Raw genomic sequence first — 21,414 nt, 5'->3', positions numbered from 1 at the left:
AAAATAATATTGAATATAAACATTACAAATGTCTTTGTCATTGACTTCTGCTGGTGTGAAAATCTTCCAAACTTTCGAACATATAAAGGGAACGTAGATATTTTTAAACGTTAGCTTGAAGAGACGCATCAATAATTTTGCTTATATCTGTATGTTTGAGTACTCTTCCTCACCTTGGGATACGCTTATAAATCAAAGTTAAATGAAAAAAACCAAAGCCGGCTTAAGTCACAAATTAATTTTAAACGGTTTAACTACTTTGTGAATTTGGCTATTTTATAAATAGATATTGGTAATTTAAAATATTGTAGAGTTTGATCTTTTTCTTCTCAAAATCAAAATTTTCGAAGGTGATGGGACTAGTATCAACTTGCTCATATACAGAGTTTGATCTGTCTATCTTAAATGGGTTCTAAGATATACTTTGATATTGTGATCAGTGTTGTGACGTACCCTAACAGCACAAGTACATAGCAGGCATACATATGCCTATCATGTTCCCTCAGGTACATGGGAATGTGCCCAGATTGTGTCTTATGTACCAATGAGAGAGAAATCACATGCATGGCAAGTGATAGTCACAGTCTATGTCCGCCCCTAGGCACATGCCTGACATGTACCTGCGGGACGTGCCTAGTATGTTGTAGGTATGTTCCCCATGCCGTAAGCGTCAATGAACTACAAAATTACACCCCAAAACATGTTAAATCACCTATATGCGTAATGTATTTACATTTAGGTGAGTCTAAAAAACACTTTAAACAAATGAAAAAAAAAAAAAAAAATTACCCCACGGTAAGGTGGGCGCGAACCATCAGCCTTTGATTACTAGCCGTGTGCTCTTCCGACTTGGCCACGGAGGCGATGAAGAGAACGTCGCTTGTAGAGGAATAAATTGTTGGTCTTTTGAATTTGACTAATCAGAGTGTTCCTTTAACCGCGTACATTCGACGATAACCGTTTGGGATCAGATAAAATCTACTCGCCATGTAATTTTATAACAAAATGACGAGTGTCAATTTACTTTATTTCATGGTTCTTCGATATTCACTTTCAAATGATCGGCGACAGTTGCCATCTAATAAAGTTGATGCGTTTGTTGCTTCTAATACACAATCGCTTAGAAAAAGAAGCAACAAATGCATTAAATGTAGGAGATGAATTTAGTACACCTAAATGTATTATGCCTAGCACATCTTGTACTGTTAGGATATCTGAAACAGTATGTACCTAAAGGACGTACCAAGAACATGACAGATATATATCCCAAGTGACGACAAAAACAAATGACTGTTGGAGTGCGAAACTGAGCCAGGTATATAAATGCTATATTTGTGGTACATAGTTGCAAGTATCAATTAGGTGTAACAAGTACCCAAAACTGTAGGTAGCTAAAGTATACACTTAGCACATGAATATCATATGTGCTAAGTATCGGGTACTTAAAAAGTAGCTGGGACCCCTAAATGGCACATACCTAGCACATCTTGTGCTGTTAGGGCAGATTTCCGAAACTTCCGGTTGGCTCATCGGTATAAAAGTTAAAAAAATATTTTGTTGGGACGTTCAATTGATTCCGAAAGATCGATTATCGATGTCCCAGCATTTTTACTCTATGGTTAGCAATATCTAAACCGAAGTACTAGTAAATTTTTACCACTTCCGGTTTTCGTAGAGTAATGATGATGAGATAATTCTTTTACTTGAGATATTAAATCGAAAACCCGCTTGTCATTTCTATTACCGGTTTTGTTCTATGACGATCAACAATGTAACTAAAAACTCTTTATTTCTAGCAGTTTTGGTTTGAATAGAGGTTGACGGAATAGGTGGAACTTTTCTTAAAACGCTGAATAAAAACTATAGCTTCTCGACATCTTAATATTTTTGTTCTGACAGGTGTCGAGAGACGGACGGAGACTTTCGGTACTTAAGCATAGCATAGTTTGAAAAATTCCTGCTGATTGGAGCCAAATGATAACTATGTTCATTTCAGACGGTTCTGCCATTTTCCTGTGATTATGAGGTAGACAACTTTAGAGTTCATATTCATATAATAAGAAAAAATATTACAGTTATCTAATTATATATTTTATTTTTCCTTTAGGTTTAATGTCCCACGATTATACTCTGAAGCTAAGGGAGACGGTGATAATGAGATGCATGATAATGATGGAATGGAAAATGGAGAAAACGGATGAACCCTACAAGACCCACGCTTTTTATAAAATTCTTGATCATTGTAACATTCTTTAAAGACATAATTTTGAATTATTTGAAAATACTTTAAAAAAACTTGAAGAGAATAATACTAAGAAACATTATTAGAACAAAACATGATTTAACGAATTGACAGAATCAAGCTTTTCTTTAAAAAAAAAAAAAAAAAAAGTTACAGTGAGGTATGGGATTTGAACTGATGACTCTACGAAAGCAACTTAACACACATTCACTTGGTAGACATATATAAGGAAACGACTGAGACAAAATGCCTTATCGTTTCGCATATTTTGTCATTTTTATTTAATTTTTTGTTTACGTGTAACATCTTTAATACCTATGATATTTAGAGCTGTGATATATATATAGTAACTAACATTATGAAAGATTTACGTTATGTTTCTAATAGAGCATAAAATTTTCTCGCTGCAAATTTCGCTGCGCGTTTACCACGTTTACGAATATGGAGCTTAGAATTTTGCGATCAAAGTTTCGGAGATTTCTTTTTGTAATTATAACTTGGTTACTTCTTAATTTTTTATTGAAATATATATTTTTTAGAAATATGTGTTACCTTCTGCATATTTACAAGAAAACATGGGACAATTTTGATCATAAGAAAGAGAGTTCTTCTCATTTATATAATTCCTAAAGACATGCGACAGAAATTCTGGATAGAAGTGTACCTACAGGACATTAGGAAATACAACAAGACTATGTGAACGGAAAATACGCAAAAACTAAATGAACGGTTTTTTTATATTCTGCGGGGAAACTGTTTTAGGGGGTAAAGCCTCCACCCAAAGGTCTTAAATTTGACGTCCGCAAGGCAAGAAGTGATAAAATTGTGCACAGACATTGCAGACGTAAAATGAGGGAATACCTGTTTTGTTTTTCTGGAAAAACGGTTGGGTGAGGCATAGACCCCTCCAAACAGTTGAGCACGAAATATCGGCTGTAGTAATACGTGTACGTTAAAAGTGCTCATAGGACAAAGAGACACTGCAACAAAACAGTGTAAAGAAAATACGCAACAAATAAGAAAATATGCATTTTGTTCGTTTGTGTGTAGGGTCGAAGCCCTCTCCGAGAAAAGATATTACCGCAGGAGCATGTTAATTCCACTTGATGTAAACGTAGCTAAGAAAAAGAAAACAATGTGCTTTACGTGGACTCGAACCCGTGACCCTCTACAGAGAAGTTCACTACGCTAACCACTCATCTAAGAAACCTAACGGAAAGCATTCCTTTGTTTAAATTTATAACCGAGGGACACTGTTATGTGCAGGTCTAATTTTCTCTCTCTCTCTTATGTTTCACAAATATCATATGTTTCGGACATTTTTGAATATTAGTTATGCTTTATGTCTGATTATTTGGCAGTAGTTTTTAGCAGACGGTTCTTCCAAATAAAACTTAACTAACACAGTAGTAACCAATGTTTTGTTTACTGATTTTTTAGAGGGGAAAGAACTTAGACTCTTGGATAGCTCTTGGCAACTTAAAAATTGCTGCCCCTCCTTCCTGGGCGAGATGTGATTATCCTTCCAAGTGCTTGGGCAAAATTTCTCCCACCTTTATCGTTCTCCTTCTTCCCATCAGAAAAAGAGTACCTAAACTGTTAGTGAGATTTCTCCCCTCCTCTAATGATTTTCATTGATTTGCATTTCACACACATAGGAGAATACATCACTTGGTGGCAGGGGCGTAACCAGGATTTGATTTCGGGGAATGGCTGGCTAAATGTTCACTTTGGGGGGAATTCGGGGGTCCACCCCCGGAAAAAGTTTGAATAAAACCGCAATCTTAGGCCTCATTTTAACAACTTACACAAATGTCGGAGGTTCCAGACCTGCTGGCTACGCCATTGCTTGGTAGCATCCATTGTTCCTAAACATCAGTCGCTGTTCACTACCTTCAGCCATAATTTTATTTTTTCAAGCCAAAGAGAATACATTCGTTCTACTTTGCATCTGGCGTTCTTAGAAGTAAAATTATGGTGTATTAAACATGTAATCCATACCAAACTCAAAATGTCTTTAAACTTATCCCAAAGGAGCTATAAGCATAAAAATTTGGTATCAATTACATAAATCAATATTCTAACTAGTGATACCCTGTATTTGGTCATTGGGCTTACGAGGGGGTAAATGGGGGGGGATTGAACTTGCCCATTTCTCCAGTGTATATTTTCTTATAAAAGAAAGGCACATATTTGAACTTTGAAGAATGCTGACAACACTGTTATTTGTCGTACGCAGGAAAAATCTCAAATGTACGCCAGACATTAGGAACAGTCATATGAAAACAATGAAGATCGTAGGTGCAATAGCAAGGGAGATAAAAATTCGGAAGCTCATACCACTCTCCACCCCCCTTGTATATTTGTCGTCTACCTTCACGTTGTCTGGCAGCCCTAGCGACGCCCCTATTAGTCACAGGACCATGAACAATACCTCGTTGGACATCTTATAGAACAGATTCCAACTAGATAACTTTTATGTTCCATGCCCAACTTGTAAAAGAAGAAGAAAAATAAAATAAAAAATTGAAAACAAGATTTTAAGTTTGTAGAGCTCTGGCAACACTGTTGTTTATCTTACGCAAGGGAAGCACAAAAGTTACCTCTCTGAAATCTGTGTCCCATATGCTTTCCAAAGAGGTATATAGTTCATGTCACTGTGACAATTAGGGGCGTCGCTAGGGCTGCCAACGTGACGACAGTCTATCGAAAAATATGTACAGAGTGACCATCGGAAGTAGGTACTTCCGAAATTTTATCTCTCTTGTTATTGTATCTACGCCCTTCATTTTAATATATGATTGTTACCTATGTATGGCGTAAATGTGAGATTTTTTTTTTTCCTGCGTACAACAAACAACAATGCTGCCAGCGTCTCACAAATTTTACAAAAATTATTTTTCTTCCTAATTTTTTTCTTCTTCTTTTACGTGTTGGGCACTGGGGACACAAAAGTTACCCCGTCGGAATTTGTGTTCTATAAGCTTTCCAACGAGGTATGGCTTATGTCCCTGTGACAATTAGAAGGGATACTAGGACCACCGACGTGAAGGTCTACGATTTTTTGCGCTCCACCCCTTTCCCCCTCCCCGAAGTTGTCGACCACGCTGGGGGGCTACGACATCGGTTTCCACGATCACTATAGTGCCTATAACAATAATCAGAAATAAAATTGCGTTAGCCTCTCCATGCATGCTCAACCCCCCTCAGATCCCGGCCTAATGGGCTCACTCTCCCTAAGCATTCGATTAAATGTATGTGTTTTCACACTGAAGGAGGCAGGATTCGCTCTTCCTACCGTCCTGAAGTGACAGTATATTTATTCAGGCTCTGCAAAGTCATTTCAGATCAAGCGACTGAAAGAGTGTTAATTCCAACAGCAACAGGATTGGACTTTTATTTTCTGTTGCACTTTATCTTCATGAATCTTCACGTGTAGTTCAAGTAATATGTTTGGCATAAGAACTACACGTCTGAGATTCATCTCATTTTGGGGAAATGATATTGCAGACGGTAGTGGGAATTTCGCCAAAGTGTACGGGAATTTTCATTGCCTGGCGATTATGCCACCCACTTTTCTTTAAGGCTAATTCGGTTGCAATACTTCCCGGCAAATGCTTGGGACTCAACTGGCGGAGCACTCTTGCCGTAAATCTCCATATGGGTGTACCATCCAGAAGTGTCCCTTACTGTACAACATACAAAAATCAGCTACATATCTGAAAATTAACAGGATCTGAAAACCCAAAATATAATGTTGAAATAGAGACAATGAATATTTTTTTGTATAATTAAAAAAAAAAAAAAAAAAAACACACACACACACAAGGGCCGATTTTTCTTTGACCGGCCAGTGTCCGTTCTAAAAATAATGACTGATATCTCGTTTGAAAGGCCGTATCAGAAAAAAACTGCCATCCCGTATCATTCATCATCAGGAGTCTAGGTCCCTCAAAGGAAACAAAATGCTGGAAAAAATCAGGTTTGATGACAGGTGACATTGCTTACTCTGATCAAAACCAAAAGCTATTTACTTATAGCTTGGACCACTCTAAACAGTATAAGAATAAGCTTGCATTTTTAGCGCAAACATAACACGCTCTACGATTTTTTAAACAGACTGCGCTTTTCTTCCTCCCCTCAAACCGGGGAAGGTAGCTGACATTCCGCAAAGAGGTCAATTCCTTAAGGCTATGTTCAACACTCGAAATGCGATGGGATTTCCCTATATAATAACATGGCATATTTCTTTCCAAAATATTATGAAAACTATTTATTTTATACATTTCAAAATTCGTCCAAATGTTTGTTAGTATTAATATTGCATGTTCACTTTTACTTTTTCTCGCTAGGGTAATATTAAAGCGCGCTAATTAAAAAATAATTTTCTTCCATTTAAAAGCTGTTTAATTTATGGTCTTTATGTTGCAACAACGCAGAATAGCAGATAGGAGGCTAAGCAGGTAGTTTCTTTCATTCTCTGCCCCCCGCTAGGTCACGTGCGTGAACTTTGGGTTATCCCCGCAGATGAAGATACCAATGGAATGCAGATTGACAGCAGATAAGAGCAAAGTCAGTTTTCTCTCTCTTCATAGATCATAAAGATTTCATTGATTCTGCGTAAACATCTCGGCGAATCGTTACCTGTAGAGGCATATTGGAACTAAAGACGTACGAAAGTTTTAGAAAAGCTCTCTGTGTTGCTTTCAAATGAGGGAAGTGTTCATCTTATAAAAAATAGTTTTGAACTGTATATTGAACTGAATAGCAAACTCGCCGGGAATTCAACTCGGGTCTCCCGCAACAAGACGCATACACTATCCACATAGCCCCGAAGGGCTCTATGGAGCTTGGAACCGGAAGAGTGAAATTGTTTTACCACTTCCTGTTTCAGTAGAGAGATAGGTGAAGATGGTATTTTTCTTCAGATGCTCAATTGATTTTCGGAAACTGTCGTTATCTACTACCAATTTAGTTTTATGGCGATTAATGTTAAAACCGAAAACGGTTATTTCTTTCACTTCTGGTTTGAATGCAAGGTTAACGGAAGAAAGATAACCTATTCTTGAGACGCTGTATGAATTCCCGAAAATTACTCGATATCTCTGACAGCTCACTTCTGGTGTGTGGGATGGCCGGTTCGATCCCAGCTCGCGCCAAGTGGGCTTTGTGGTAGACAAACACCATGTGTATGGATTTTCTCGGGGATTTTCTGTTTGCTCAAACTTTCTTCATTCCACCATTTCATTCATTCTGATCATTGCCGTGTCCTTTAGCCTAGCCAACATAAGTGTGGGACATAAAACTCCAAGATTTCATTTCATTTCCAAATAATAACCTAATGCATTCTACAGTGCTCTATTCCCCAATAATAGCGTAAAAATTGATTATATGCTTGTAGATGGATATGCAATAACACTGATTATTCATGCAAAGAAATGTACCAACATCTGCCAGGTAGTCTCTACAAGAAAGAGTTATATATATTTCGTTCAAATAGTCTCCTCTATGAAACGAGACGAGAAATAAGGTTTTCTCGTCTCGTCTATTAAATTTAATAGGTCTTGTCTTGCCTCGATCCTCGAAGGCTTCTTTCGCTCTTGTCTCGAAATTTTATTCTTCCGTTTTGTTAATTTAAGTAAAAAAATCGTGCCCTAATTGTTTTTCTTAATTTCAACTGGAAGTTATCACAACCGTTCTGCGTCACGCTTGGTCCACGAATAGTGTGATATAACAACATTTAAACCATACTTATTATTGGAGTAAATTGTATAATGATTTGCATATTTTAAACGTAGATAAATGCTCTTCATTGTTTTCGTACCATCATTTTATCAATTTGTAGTTTTTTTTACATATGAATCATGTGACACTAAAATTGTGTTTGAGATCCAAGACTTGGGTGAATTAGTGTTGCCCACAGGACTCGAGGAATTTCTCGTCTCGAAAACGAGACAATAATTGTTGCGTTTCTTTCCTCGTCTCGAATTTAAAAAGGTAAAAAGATACACTATCCAGTTTTTGTTTTCTTGCACCACAGTGAAATATTTTTCAGTATTAACTGCCAATGCACTTGTAGAGATGTTAGTTTCAAATGCAAATTAACAAGTATCTATGACATTTTCATTCAAGAGGTCAACCCTTTTGAACTTCGTTCGACAATACGACTACAGTTATTAAGATCTTACATGTTCTTATTTGTGTGATAACTCAGGTTTGAACTTCCTATATAGTCCCTCATGAAAACTTTAGAGAAAATAGGCAATGTACAGTGCCTGTTTTCGCATGTTTTGCTCATGTGCTACAGGTGTTACGTGTAAAGTAAATGGTTTGGAACAGAAACAGGCACTTATCCGGGAAATAACACCTGTTTTTGAATGTAATAATTCTTGTCTTGACATGAAATCACATGCGTGCACTATACATTGACTGATCAGTACCTGTGCGACGCGCATGTACATGCAATGTTCAGAAGAAAATGTTGCGGGCTGCAGACATGTGCAGATCAGCGAATGTAAGTTCATGTGTAGCACGTGGTATTTAGTGAAAACGTGTCTGCGTATGTAACGGTACCAACACATACACTGTACTCTACCGATATTGTAAACATGTATATTTGCGTTCCAGGCCAGCCGGTATTTTAAATGTTGAACGAAAATTTTCTGCACATTACATATAATGTGTTCCGTTTTTTTAACGTGATTTTCAGCTATGCTGAATTTCAAAAGAACTCTGCTGTGAACATGCTGTTTTTTCCCTGTATTGCCGAATGTTCATGCAGGTTCCAGAGAATTGTTCATCTAGCAGGAGTTTGTCGTTTACATGTCTGGTACATGGTATGTTTTTAATACGGAAAATAGGATTTCCAGGTGATTTGTTTTAGCAGAAAAGGGTTGTATAAACATGAACTGTACATGGTATGTAGTGACAGCATGTATTTGCAGGTTACAGAGAAACAGTACACTGTCTGAAATATAAAAGAAACATGCCCGGAAGACAGAATGTTTTAAATCCGAGAAAAGGCCATTTTCAGATGGGTTTCTCATATAAAAAGGAAGCTGTTTTGTTATTAGGTGTATGTTGCTTGTATCAACATCATGTACATGCAGTGTCCAGCTACATGTTGCTTTCGAATGAATTCTTGAATTTTCAGCAAAACAGACTAATCTCAACAATATTGGAAGGCTCACTGTGTGGATAGAAATTTGCAGGTGCGAATTTATATTTTCCTGGACCAGCAGCAGATACTGGTATGGTTAGAAACACTATGTTGCTGGAAATTCAGTCTTGATTCTTATTCCTTCAGCAAAATTTCGAACTCAAGTTTCATTCAACAGTGTACACATTTTATAATTACCACAAAATGGAAAATGGCTAGTAGGTCTAAAGACCAGAGACAGGTTAAAAAATCGAAAATTGTGCCCTATAGTGTAGATGCCCGCTAGTTTGAAATAATGGCTGCCATCTTGAAATTTTAAGTCAGATAGCTACCAAAAACTATACAGCAAATTTCGGGTGTCTCGTGTTTTTACCCTCAAAGATAAAAGACCAAAAACTGCGCCCTGTAGCGTAGATGCTTGCCATTTTGAAATAATAGCCGCCATCTTGAAATTGGGACCTGTGCATTCAGTGTTAACTAATCGAAAAATGTAGTGTTCGTATCGTCTGAACCGCCTATTTCCAGTTCCCCTTTCACTGCATGTTTGCGATCCCTGTACATTGCATGTTCAGTGCTCTGGAACAATACTAGAATAGCACTGGTCTTCTTCCTTTTACATGCAATGTTCAGCGGATGATCAGCTGCTGTTGAACAGAAAACACGTTAAGATCAGTTGCAAAACATGCAGTCCACAGATGTTCCGTTCGGTTATAGGTACAAAACATGTGTCTTCCAGGTACAAACCAGGTGTTCACTTCTTCCTTGTTTACCTGTGTTTTTCCGTTTCCAGGGACTGAACACGCAATGTTTTTTAAAAACATGAGCACATGATCAGGCGTAAAACAGTGTTCCAATATCAAGGGTTTTCCAGGCGCATGTTGTACATGCGCATGTATGGTACGTTTTTTTTTCTGCTGGGGTATTACTGCTTATAATATCGATTCAAATATTATCAAAACCGGTGGCAAATTTAGGATCTTGTTTCGGAAGGGGGGGGGGGGGGAATCAGTAAGATGCATTTGTGCGGTGCGTATAATGCGAAAAATAATAATGAAATTATTTCGGGGGGCTTCGAGTTCGATAGCCCCCCTAAATATGCCACTGATCAGAATATATTTGTTATAATTTTTAGTGCATAAATGTAAATTAACCTTCATAATATTACTAAATACTTATGTTCGTTGCATTGTTCATATAGAACAATATCATGGTGCTGGGGCAAACTTTTTAGCGCTGTATCTCAGTTACATGAGTTACACGTTATTCACCTACATAAATAAATTCTTCGTTTCTGAATTAAGATTTTACATGTAAATTTTCCGGAAAAAAAAAAAAAAAAAAAAAAAAAGTGGCACTCGATTCTTGTTCTTCACTTTTATCTAATTAAATTATATGATGAGTGAATTGTGAAGATCTCTCTTCGACGCAAGTGTTATATTAATAGGCTGGGAACTAACTGCTTAAATATCTTTTCTCTTTCAAAAAGTAATAAAGTCACTTATTATGTTTTACCTTGTCATTTATTTCTTATAAATATTATTATTTTCCAAGTGTATAATGAGTATTTTATGGGATATGACAAAGTTTGTCCTCTAAAAGTTGCATGACATTTAATGTCCTTTCGTACGATTCCAACGTTATACCACTTTCCATTTCAAATTTTGAAGTTGCCCCCCGCAGGAGGTCTTCACGAAACGCCACTGGTCTCGCTACTATTGTTATTGCATTCTACACATACGATTTGGTAATGCAGTCTTTTGTTTGAAGGTTCTATGTGCAGTATTAGCTGCGATATAGGCCTGGTACGTTTTTATTGAATCACCCTATATATATATATATATATACAATTGAAGAGTTTGGGTGAAAACAATGATAACACTCATGTGTGCTTAATTGTCGAAAGAGTTCAAGTTTGAAACAACAGCATATTTAGTATGCTTTTTTTTAAAAATATCTTCAATTGTTTCCGCAATTCAGCTCACATGAGTGTTATTATTGTTTCCTGTGACCAACTCACGCAGTTTTAAAATTAGAGTTATCGTTGTTTCCCCCCGAACTTTTCAATCAATTCTGTATATCAGGTTTTCAGTCAAAATCAAGTGAAAAAATATTTCACTTGCTTATCCTTGGAATGCCAATGTCGGGTCCAAATGATCTAGATCCTCAGAAATATTGTAATATTTATTTATTTATTTTGTATATTACTGTTAGGCACACGCCTGAAATTCCATTATTTGTTCTTTCATCTTCCCAGATATTTCTTTTAAAGTTATAAGTTTTATTTTTTAAAGTTACATTACTTATTTTGGAAAGCAAAATATTGATAATAATGCTTTTAGTTTCGCGTTTCCTCTGTTGTGTCTCACCTTTTTCACCGCGCAAAATCAAGACTTAGGCTTAAAAATGGTCGAAAAATGAAAATAGAGAAAGTGCATCCTGTTTGACAAGGCTTGTTATAAAATACAAGTAAAAAGATGTGTAGGCAGATAAGGTTGTCTCATTTCTGACAGGACCCAGTCTTGCCTTCCGCAACCCTTTCTTCTTCCGAACCATATGATCAGATTGTCAACTAACATAACTTCGAAGATATACACTCTCCACATTATTAGATGAACAATCTTTTCTCATTTCATAACTTGTTATCCTCCCCTACCAACTTTTTGAAGATCAGTGAGGAACAATGGTGTGAATGAATCAGGAGAGATTGTATCTGCAATTTCACGAGCAAGAAAAGAAACCCTGGTAATTCTCCAACACCTGAATTTGTGTTTATTTTTATATTATTTCCAGCGTTGTCACATTTATTTTTAAAATATAATATTAATGAACTATAAGAGCTAGTTTAAAAATAAACAAGTGAACATGTAGTATTGGGGTAGGTTAACATCTGGAGAAAGTTTGAACTGCATAAGACAAATAGTTTTCATAATATTTTGGAAAGAAGTTCACCATGTTGTTATATAGGGACTGATCTCAGCTCAAAACGTTAGACACGGCCTTAAGGACTATTTGTATCAAGTTCCATTAAGATAAACCTGTATTTACAAATATGACCCTCCAAAGAACCTCAGGTTTGATGTCCAGTATACTGGCCACGCGTTATACGAAAGTAATAAAAGCACTGTGCAAAAAGGACGTATCTGTTGACGAAAGGAAGAAAAACACAATATTTTTGTAACCTATATTTTAAGATAGATCCCTTGTGATATTATGAATAGTACCAACAAAAGATTATAATTCTGTTGGTGAATCTATAAGCATTTTTAAGTTATTCAGGTTTTGCGACTCCTGTGAAATTTTATTTTTGTTGCTTACGGCTTTTATGCAGTGTGTGGTTCACTTAGATAAAAACGTAGTTCTCAAAATAGTTGAGGTGAAATAACACATTTTTGGCCTTTTTCTTTTCGAGCGATGATAGAAGAGAAGAAAGTGTGGCAATTCTAAAAAAATCGAATTCGAGATTTCAACACATTTACAAGTTTCATAGCCCTTACATGGCGAAAAAATAAGTTTTGAAAGGATGGCCGTCCGTTTGTTCATCCCGATGTATGTACACTCACCTAAAGGTCATAGCGTTTAACGTATTCACGACAAATTTTAAACGTAAGGTACAAATTTTAAACGTAAGATTTCTATAAGATTTTCCAGGAAGGTCTAATATTCTTCATATTTCACAAATGAATGTTTTATTAATAACCTTACAATACTGAAGAAGAAATTTCTCATCAAAAAATCCACAAGGGGGAGTTTACTTTTTCCTAAGTTTTACAATAATATCCTCAAATTCAACTCATACTATTTTGTTCATACTTCATAAACAAATATTTCATTAATAGTCTTAGTATGTAATTTTTATTTCCCATGTATTATTTTAAAAAAAAGTTTTTTTTTTTTTTTTTGAGGATGTCTTTTCTTCGCACGAAATCTTCCGAAAACGCCTTATAATTTTAATATTTCACGAATAAATATTTCGATAGTAGCTGTAGCACAACATAATTTGATTTATGAAATTGGAACGAGAAAGTTTAGTATAGTGGCCAGTATCTTGTATTTCGTTTGAAAACTGGCCCTAAAATTCCTATCCCTGATCATAATATCAGATCAATAGTTTTGAGGTAGAATTTTATTTAGTCTTTAGAACTATAAATTAAAATCCAAAATGCATAAACAAGATGCTTTAGTTCTCCTCTATTTCTTTAGATACGATGGACAAATTTGTTATTCGACGTTCACTTTTTAATTAAAAAACATCTCTTTTTCAAATCTTTATACTAGCTCAGCAACAGTGATTGCTCAAGGTGAGAGGCAGCTCTGTTATACTCTACTCAATCTTCAACATATTCATGGAGAACCCACCAAGGAAATCAAATTGAAGAGTTATATATATATATATATATATATATATATATATATAAACTGGATGGTACAACCGTTTTCCCATGGCTGGAGTGTTCAGTCGAGAGGGATGTGGCATTCTATCACCTATGTCGCTTATTTCGTTCATCTGAATCGAAAGAATCAACTTCTACGGAAACGGTATTCAGAAACTGGAAAAAAGCTATGGATAAGATTAGATTTTGGAAACACGAGACAAGTGCACTGTATATTAGAGGTATGCCAATCAGGAAAAAAAGAAGCGTGTTTCTGGAAATGTTTATTTCGACTCTTTTGAATGGAAGTGGGTTAAAAGAAATAAATGTTATTTTAGATCGATTGTAGAAGTTGCACATTTTCTAGTAGTTAATGAGCTCGCTTAGCGTGAAATGTGTTCGTGGAAGAAAAATAGTTTGTTCAGAAATGTTTTGTAGTATACACTTAAAAAAGAAGTAAAGTGGCGGATTGCTGCTCAATTGTTCTAAAATATACTATCCACACTTCCCCAAAAATCCAAAATGAAATCACAGAAATTATGAGTGAAGTTGTTCCACAAGTCTAAAACTCAAAATTTTGAAAGACAATGATGTGAACTCACTAAACTTGCTTAATCAATATTATGACGGAGCAAGTTATGAGTGGCAATATATGAGGTGTTCAAGCTTTACTTCAAAATATAGTTGGTAAAAGAATTCCCTACCTTCACTGCTTTAACCATCGGTTGAACCTAGTGATAGTGAAAGTAATATTTGAAATACGTGAAACGCAAATATTTTGATCAATATTCAATGCTCAACGAGTTTCAACAGAGTTCAAAAATAGCTGAACTATATGAAGGTCAAAGAGTAGCCTGATTCTTGGAGCACAGATGGCAGGGGTATTTTGCAATCACCAAAACAATAATGAAAAATTTCAGTGAAATAGCGAAAGCATTAGAAAGTGTCAAAAGCATGAAGTTAGAATGGATTTTACTTGATTTAATTATCAGTTTAGCATCCCTTTCAGCAGCGAGGCTACATGAGATATGAACTTACAGCTTAACGTGGATGGCCATGTGTGGAATCCGAACCACATGAGCTCCCGACAGGAATCGAACCCAGGTCTTTTACGCCAGAGGCGCGTGCGCTAATCACTTAGCCACCGGGGAGCTGCAGTTAGAATAGAAATGAAACTGCAACAAATATCGACGAGTCAGCATGACGAGTTCGGAATTGGTCAGCACTCACGAAAACTATTATACATAATGGATCCTGGAGAAAGATCTAGAGTCGTGAGACTAGTTTAACAAATGTCATAGTAATCATTCTGGCAGTCAAAACGCAGACTTGTCATCTTCGTTCTCCAGAGCAGTTTGAATCTTTGACGAGGAAAGTGGACAATGCTTTACTGGACAGGAAATATTATTCAGAAACCAAATCTGCACTGAAGAGAGAGAAAGAATGTGACAATGGATGATTTCGTTATAACCGACGTTTTCCAAGGCTATCCTTCTTAGTTTCTAATAAAAACTTCTAGAAAGGACGTTTTATAAAACCAGAGATATCATCGTGAAATGAAATTGAGATTTGACGAAAACACTGAACAGGAAGATTGAAAGTGTCTACGACTTAGATCATGAAAAAATTAAGAACTTTTCATCAATAAGAATATCCATCCCGTCCAAAGAACTTTTGGTAGTGAAGGAATATCTACTGAAGCAGAACATTGTAGAAAATGACCATATATTTCGGGAAATATTCAAACATCATGCTGGTTTCAAAAATACATCCGAATTACTTACATTTGTTACTATATTTGGATGCAGCACACAAACGTGTGAATCAACGTTCTCTTATTTTTACCAACTTCAACAGACCACAGATGTTATCAGTGATACACAGACGCCCCGCTAATGTAGTGTATTTAACATTTGAAAAGAAAAAGCGAACCGAAAATATCGATTTTATTTCTTACGTAAATTCAATGATAGATAAAACAGAAAACTACAACTGTATTGATAACCGTTGGTAAGCTGCATTATTTTCAGTGTACAAACCATTGTTCTGTTTAGTTTAACATTGTAGTATAATGATTCTATAGTTATATTAGTAAATCTAATAATAATCATATTTGAACATAGTTTGTAGTTGTTTACTACGCTGCTACAAATGCAATATGTATTTTTTCAATCTTGCTTATTAAAAAAATAAATAAAATATTAAAAAATTGGAGCCCAATCTGTAACGATGCATGTCTGACTAAAATATGCACTCTTGTTACGATTCTGTGCATGGTTATTATACAACATCGATTTGTAGATTGACAAAAGTCGTTTTCCTCGAGAAATATGTATGAGAGTTTACACACCTCACCTCTATTTTATTCAGCTCTAGATCTATCGACTGGTATATCTCATTTTTTGATTTTTTTTGGGTCAAACTCTAGTATAAAATTTACTGCGTGAATTTAATTCTTTCTATTCTGGTTACTTCTTGCTTTAACACTAGCGAAATCCAAAAGATCATGTGGAAGCTACAGAAAAATGAATCTTTCTGTTTCTGTTATTTATTTTCCCAAAATAGTACTTATATGGTTTCAAACGCGTGATGAATTGCTAGGACATGCATATTCATTACTTTTCGCCGTCTCTCATATTTGTACACCTCATATAATACTCCACACATATGAAAACTGTACGGTATTTAAATTGTGCGCCTGTAGTAGTTTGTATTACAGCGTACAGGCTAAAGCATGGAATATTGTCATTTGATAGAACAAAGATCTATTTATCAAATCTTCTACTAGCTGGAAGTGTTTTCTTTCCAAGTAATTTGGTTTGGATTTATATCACTTACAAATACATAAAAGAGATAGTGACTGTAAATAATAAATAAGATACTCCACCAACTTAAAACAAAGTTTACTAACTGTGGTGAAACACCACCACTGTGCAACAGTTTTTAATTTATTTCTAACTCTTAGTTATTGCTGATTATATGGAATACGTCTAATCTTTTCGCTTTTCAGAACTTGAACACATGACGTGAAGTTACAAGCCCTCTTATTATACTCCTTAAAAATTACGTTTCCTCATTTTGACAGTATACATATTTTCTTAAATTCTTATGTATATCAAACAGTTTGGCTGTTTGAGTACGAATGTATTGGACACTCAGTTTACACTTTCTTTGTCATTATCTGGTGTTATTCTCATGTTTGATGTATGATGATTTCTCTGTTATTCTCATGTTTGATGTCTTGAGTCTATTCTTCTGTCATCTAATTCCAATATTCCTGTTTGAATGAGTCCACCTCAGAAGGAGTTGAGTTCGCAATCAAGCAGAAACTCCAGCTATGTATAAGCTTAGGAAACTGCACCTAAGGATGTCTTGATACATCTTTCATCCAAGCTAGACGAATGGAACTAACATACTCTCCTTCAATATATAGTGTTTCTGTGGGTGTATGTGGATGGATTTGATCATTACATATAATGTTCATTTTGTATATTGATCACAACCTCCGATTAGCTCCATTACGATCCACAATGCCCTTGCTTTAACTGTTGTTTCCTCTTTACTCCCACCAACAAAGCGTCTGATCCACTCTGCTTCGATCGATATCAAAATGCCTATCTTCTCACAGTAATTCCATATCCCCTTCTGAACCAGAATTATCAGGACAATCCTATGGAGTTTCAAAGACGACTTCTGGCTTAATCTTCTGTCCATTTAATACAACTTTACACTACTGAAGAGACCATATACCATTGTATGGAACACAAATCATTCCAAAGTGTAGTGAGTGAGAAAAACATCATTTGCAGACAAGAGTGAAATCAAACCAGCTCTAACATAGGGTATGTAGAAAGCGATCAAAATGGATGCTTGGTATTTCTACGTAAACTAACACCAATAATATACTTAACAGATAAATTTGTAAAATAAGTGAATTTTAGAACGACATTTAAAAATAATACATACACGAAATAAAGTCGATTTATCACAATTAAAATTTCAGAAAACAGTCAAAATGATTACTTGAATCTTCTAGTGCTAATAATACCTGTCAAGTTAGTAGAAAATATTTGAATATTTTAAGTTCAAATACACAATTATTTTGCTCATTGGTTAATCCTTCTCAAAACCATAGATGACATGGATCACAGATTAACACGGGTTCTCAATCAAATGAACTACCATGAATCCAGTCGGACCTCCTGCACCGAAGGCGCAAACGTTACCAATTTAGTTTGAGGAAACTCATTACCTTGAAGTGCAATTAACAAACAGAACATGAAGTAATCCTACTGAACAAATGAACTATAGTACATAATTGGGACAATCAATAAAGTTCTCACCTGTGGCTGCTTCCACGTAGAACCAATTACTCCAGCTATTCGCACCAATCCTTCCAGACAGTCCTGTTGTCGACAAGACAAATCACCAAACAGAGGTTTCGCCAATTCTCGCAAAAGACATTCTAAAGAATGTATTGTATATGCACAAGACTGCCAGGTAAGAAGAGGAACTCGTGGATCTTCAGAATGAGGATTTACACCCAAACCTTTCTGCAAAAGAAGAAGAAAAAACTCGTATTTTTAATTATAGCAAACTTTTACATTTATCATTTTATTATAGAGATGTAGAATATGTACCATTGTAAGTATAACTGATCGTAGTTGTTATAATAATTTAGTTCTTAATACTTTTATTTTTTCAGCTGAGCTATGGAGTGAAAAATATTACGCAGTCAGCAGATCATGTATGATATGTGTTGCGACAAATATATTGGATTAAAGTTGTTGTTGGATTAAAGTTTAGCATCCTTTTCAGCACCGAAACTATATGAGACGTAGACTTACAGCATAATGTGGGATCTAAACCACATGAGCTCTCATTGTGAATCGAACTAGGGTTCCCCCGCATTCAATGTGTGCATGCTATAGCCATGAGGGAACTCCATATACATGTAGGTGTCTGAATGGTTTCTTGAAAGGTTATACAGATAATAACGATCACACAAATAAGTGATAACAATTATAAAGTTATCATACTTAATTATCTTATATGCATTACGAAAGATAAAGCAGTTTTTTGGATTTAAACTCTGGAAACACGGATTACACTGTTCTACAAAAAAAGTTCTATTTCTGGGTAACAAAGTAGTGATTCTGAAAGGATTTTCGCTCCTGAATTCAAATCTGATTTTAGTTTTTCTGCATCAGGGATAGTTTTGGAGTAATCAGCACGTAATGTTTGTGTTTGTAAAGTATTACTATATATTGTTGACACTATATATTACATTGAATTGTAGGTATGCGAAACAGCTGTCGACTGTACATAATGGTTTACTTTTTTTTTTTTTTTTTACTGAGTGTCTCTCTTGTCTCTAATGATACACCAGCAATAATCTGCCAGCATAATGGGCATCCACTCCCTTCATAGCGTTTTTCAATGGTGGATATATCTTTATGAAATCTTTATGAATCTTTCTCCGTGTTCATCGGAAATGTCACAGCAATTACTGGGGAAGTAATCCAGATGTGAGTCCATGATATGCACCTTGAAGGACATTTTGCACCCTAAATCCTGATAAGCTGCAAGCATTTCATCCACCATCTCCTTGTATTTAGGGTCCCGTCTTCTCCCAAGGAAGTTTTGGGTTATGTTCGTAAAACTCATCCATGCGCGATTTTCTTTCTCTGTGAGACATGCCTCAAAACCTCTTTCTGCAGTTCTCGTATCTGCGGACCTACAAACACGCCCTCTCTTATTTTTGACAGTCGAGGAAATTTGTCAGCAAGTTATGCAAAAGCTGGCCCATTGAGATCCATTGCCTTCACAAGCTGTTTAATAAGTCCAAGTTTTATATGTAGGAGTGGAACAAGAACATTTCTAGGATCTACAAGACTGTCCCGTTGCACATTCTTTTCACCAACTGTCCAATTGCGTTTAGACCACTCCTTTTTCACATAGTGGGAAGTTCTTTCCCGACTATCCATTCACACAAAAAGCATGCATACATCGTGTAACCTTGCAGCATCCCTAATAATAATGCTATTACCTTGAAGTCACAACACAACTTCCACTTATGTTCACTGTACTTAATTAAGGTCAATATCTTTCTGAAAATTTCATAACTCGCTTTGGTAAAAGTGGCATATGCAACTGGGATTGAAGGCAGTTTATTCCTGATATGCAGCAATACACCTTTTAAGCTATTCTTCGAAGCATCCAAAAATAGTCTCCATTCACCAGGTTCGTATGTTATGTGCGAGGCTGTCATTAATCCATGAACATCATTGCAGAATGTCACGGAACTATCACTGGCAAAATAAGACACAAAAGCACGTTCTCTGTTCCTGAAGGTTATGTTGGTTGTTTCGTGGAGAAGGTTATATTCCTGTAACCTGGAGCCTAACAATTCTGCTTTCTGTTTACTGAGTCCTAAGTCTCGCACTAAATCATTTAAATCATCCTGCTTAATACACGTGGCGTGGGCGTACTCGTGCCTTGATACGGGGGATTCCTTCTTTTTTTTCGGAGAAGATGTAAGTTCTGTAGTGCTACTTTCTTCACTATTACTCATCTCTTCTATATCTGTGGGCCTTAAAGGAACTGGTAAAGCTTCAGAATGTGCCACAGGTCGTCTTGCTGACGGCAGATCCGGATAAACAATATGTTTCTTTGATTTGCTGTTCGTGAATCCCTGAATTTTGGTTAAGCAGAAACAACAGTCTGTCAAATGGTCCCTTGGTTCCCTCCAAACCATCGGTACAGCAAATAATGAAACATTTTTTCCTTGCCACCACTTAATTAATTTACAATAACATGTAGCACAACACATATTAGGTGACCACTTCTTATCAAAATTACCAGCTCCGACGCCAAAGCACTGCTTATATGCTCTCTTGATGATGGGTGTGATTTTCTTCCTGTTCCTCACGAAGGTGAACTCGCCACAAACATAACAGAAGTTGTTAGCTGCGTACTTACAACCACGAGTGCGAGGCATTTTTTTTACTTCACTTAAACACAAACAAAATGAATCCACAGCATTTAGTTTACATACAGTAAGTAGTACTAACGCCCGATAAAATACCAGATTCACACGCTCAGTTTAACTCAAAAATACTCCCAACATCACATTGCAACAACAAAACACTGTCGGGCAAGTTTTGCCAACCTCTGAAAAATGAAAGCTGTCAATGTTGCAAGGTCTTACTTTCCAAATTAACTTTTGTCATCAAATACTGTGTTTGGCATGAACATGAATGCTTGAATTACTCGTAAACTATCCCTGACGGATCAAATCAGATGTCTCATTTGAACTTCCATGTCACATTCCTTTCATAGTACAAAATTTCATTTCAGAAATACAACCCTTGTAAAACAGTGTTATTTCTGGGACAAAGAATGTATCACTTCAATTTTTCTGAAGTCACGGTAAGGATAAAAATATATAGGCAGATTTGAAATGAACCAAGAATGTAACAAAGTTTTGTTTCGAACATTTCTGAAAGCGGATCTTAAAATTACACCTTAATATACAAAAATTTATTCTATTATAATGGAAAATTAGCTTAATATACAAAAATTCCACTCATTTATTCCTTCTGTATTTGAGAAAGGTGATAGTTGTGAAAATACTAAATACG

The 21,414-nt window shown here is 35.9% G+C and overlaps 1 protein-coding gene across 1 annotated transcript in view; it reads right to left on the bottom strand.

The window, feature by feature from the left end:
• The window catches only part of Ubr1 (Ubr1 ubiquitin ligase), a 360,686-nt gene that overhangs the window by 88,016 nt on the left and 251,256 nt on the right, over nucleotides 1-21,414 (bottom strand). The window contains exon 22 of the mRNA XM_081752092.1: nucleotides 18,115-18,324. Coding sequence (XP_081608218.1) covers nucleotides 18,115-18,324 — 210 coding nt within the window. The remainder of the gene's footprint in view (nucleotides 1-18,114; nucleotides 18,325-21,414) is intronic.

Source organism: Thermobia domestica, chromosome 3, assembly GCF_964235325.1.
Source record: "Thermobia domestica chromosome 3, izTheDome1.hap1.1, whole genome shotgun sequence".
In the NCBI taxonomy this organism is placed as follows: domain Eukaryota; kingdom Metazoa; phylum Arthropoda; class Insecta; order Zygentoma; family Lepismatidae; genus Thermobia; species Thermobia domestica.
This window is presented reverse-complemented; position numbering and strand designations above follow the sequence as displayed.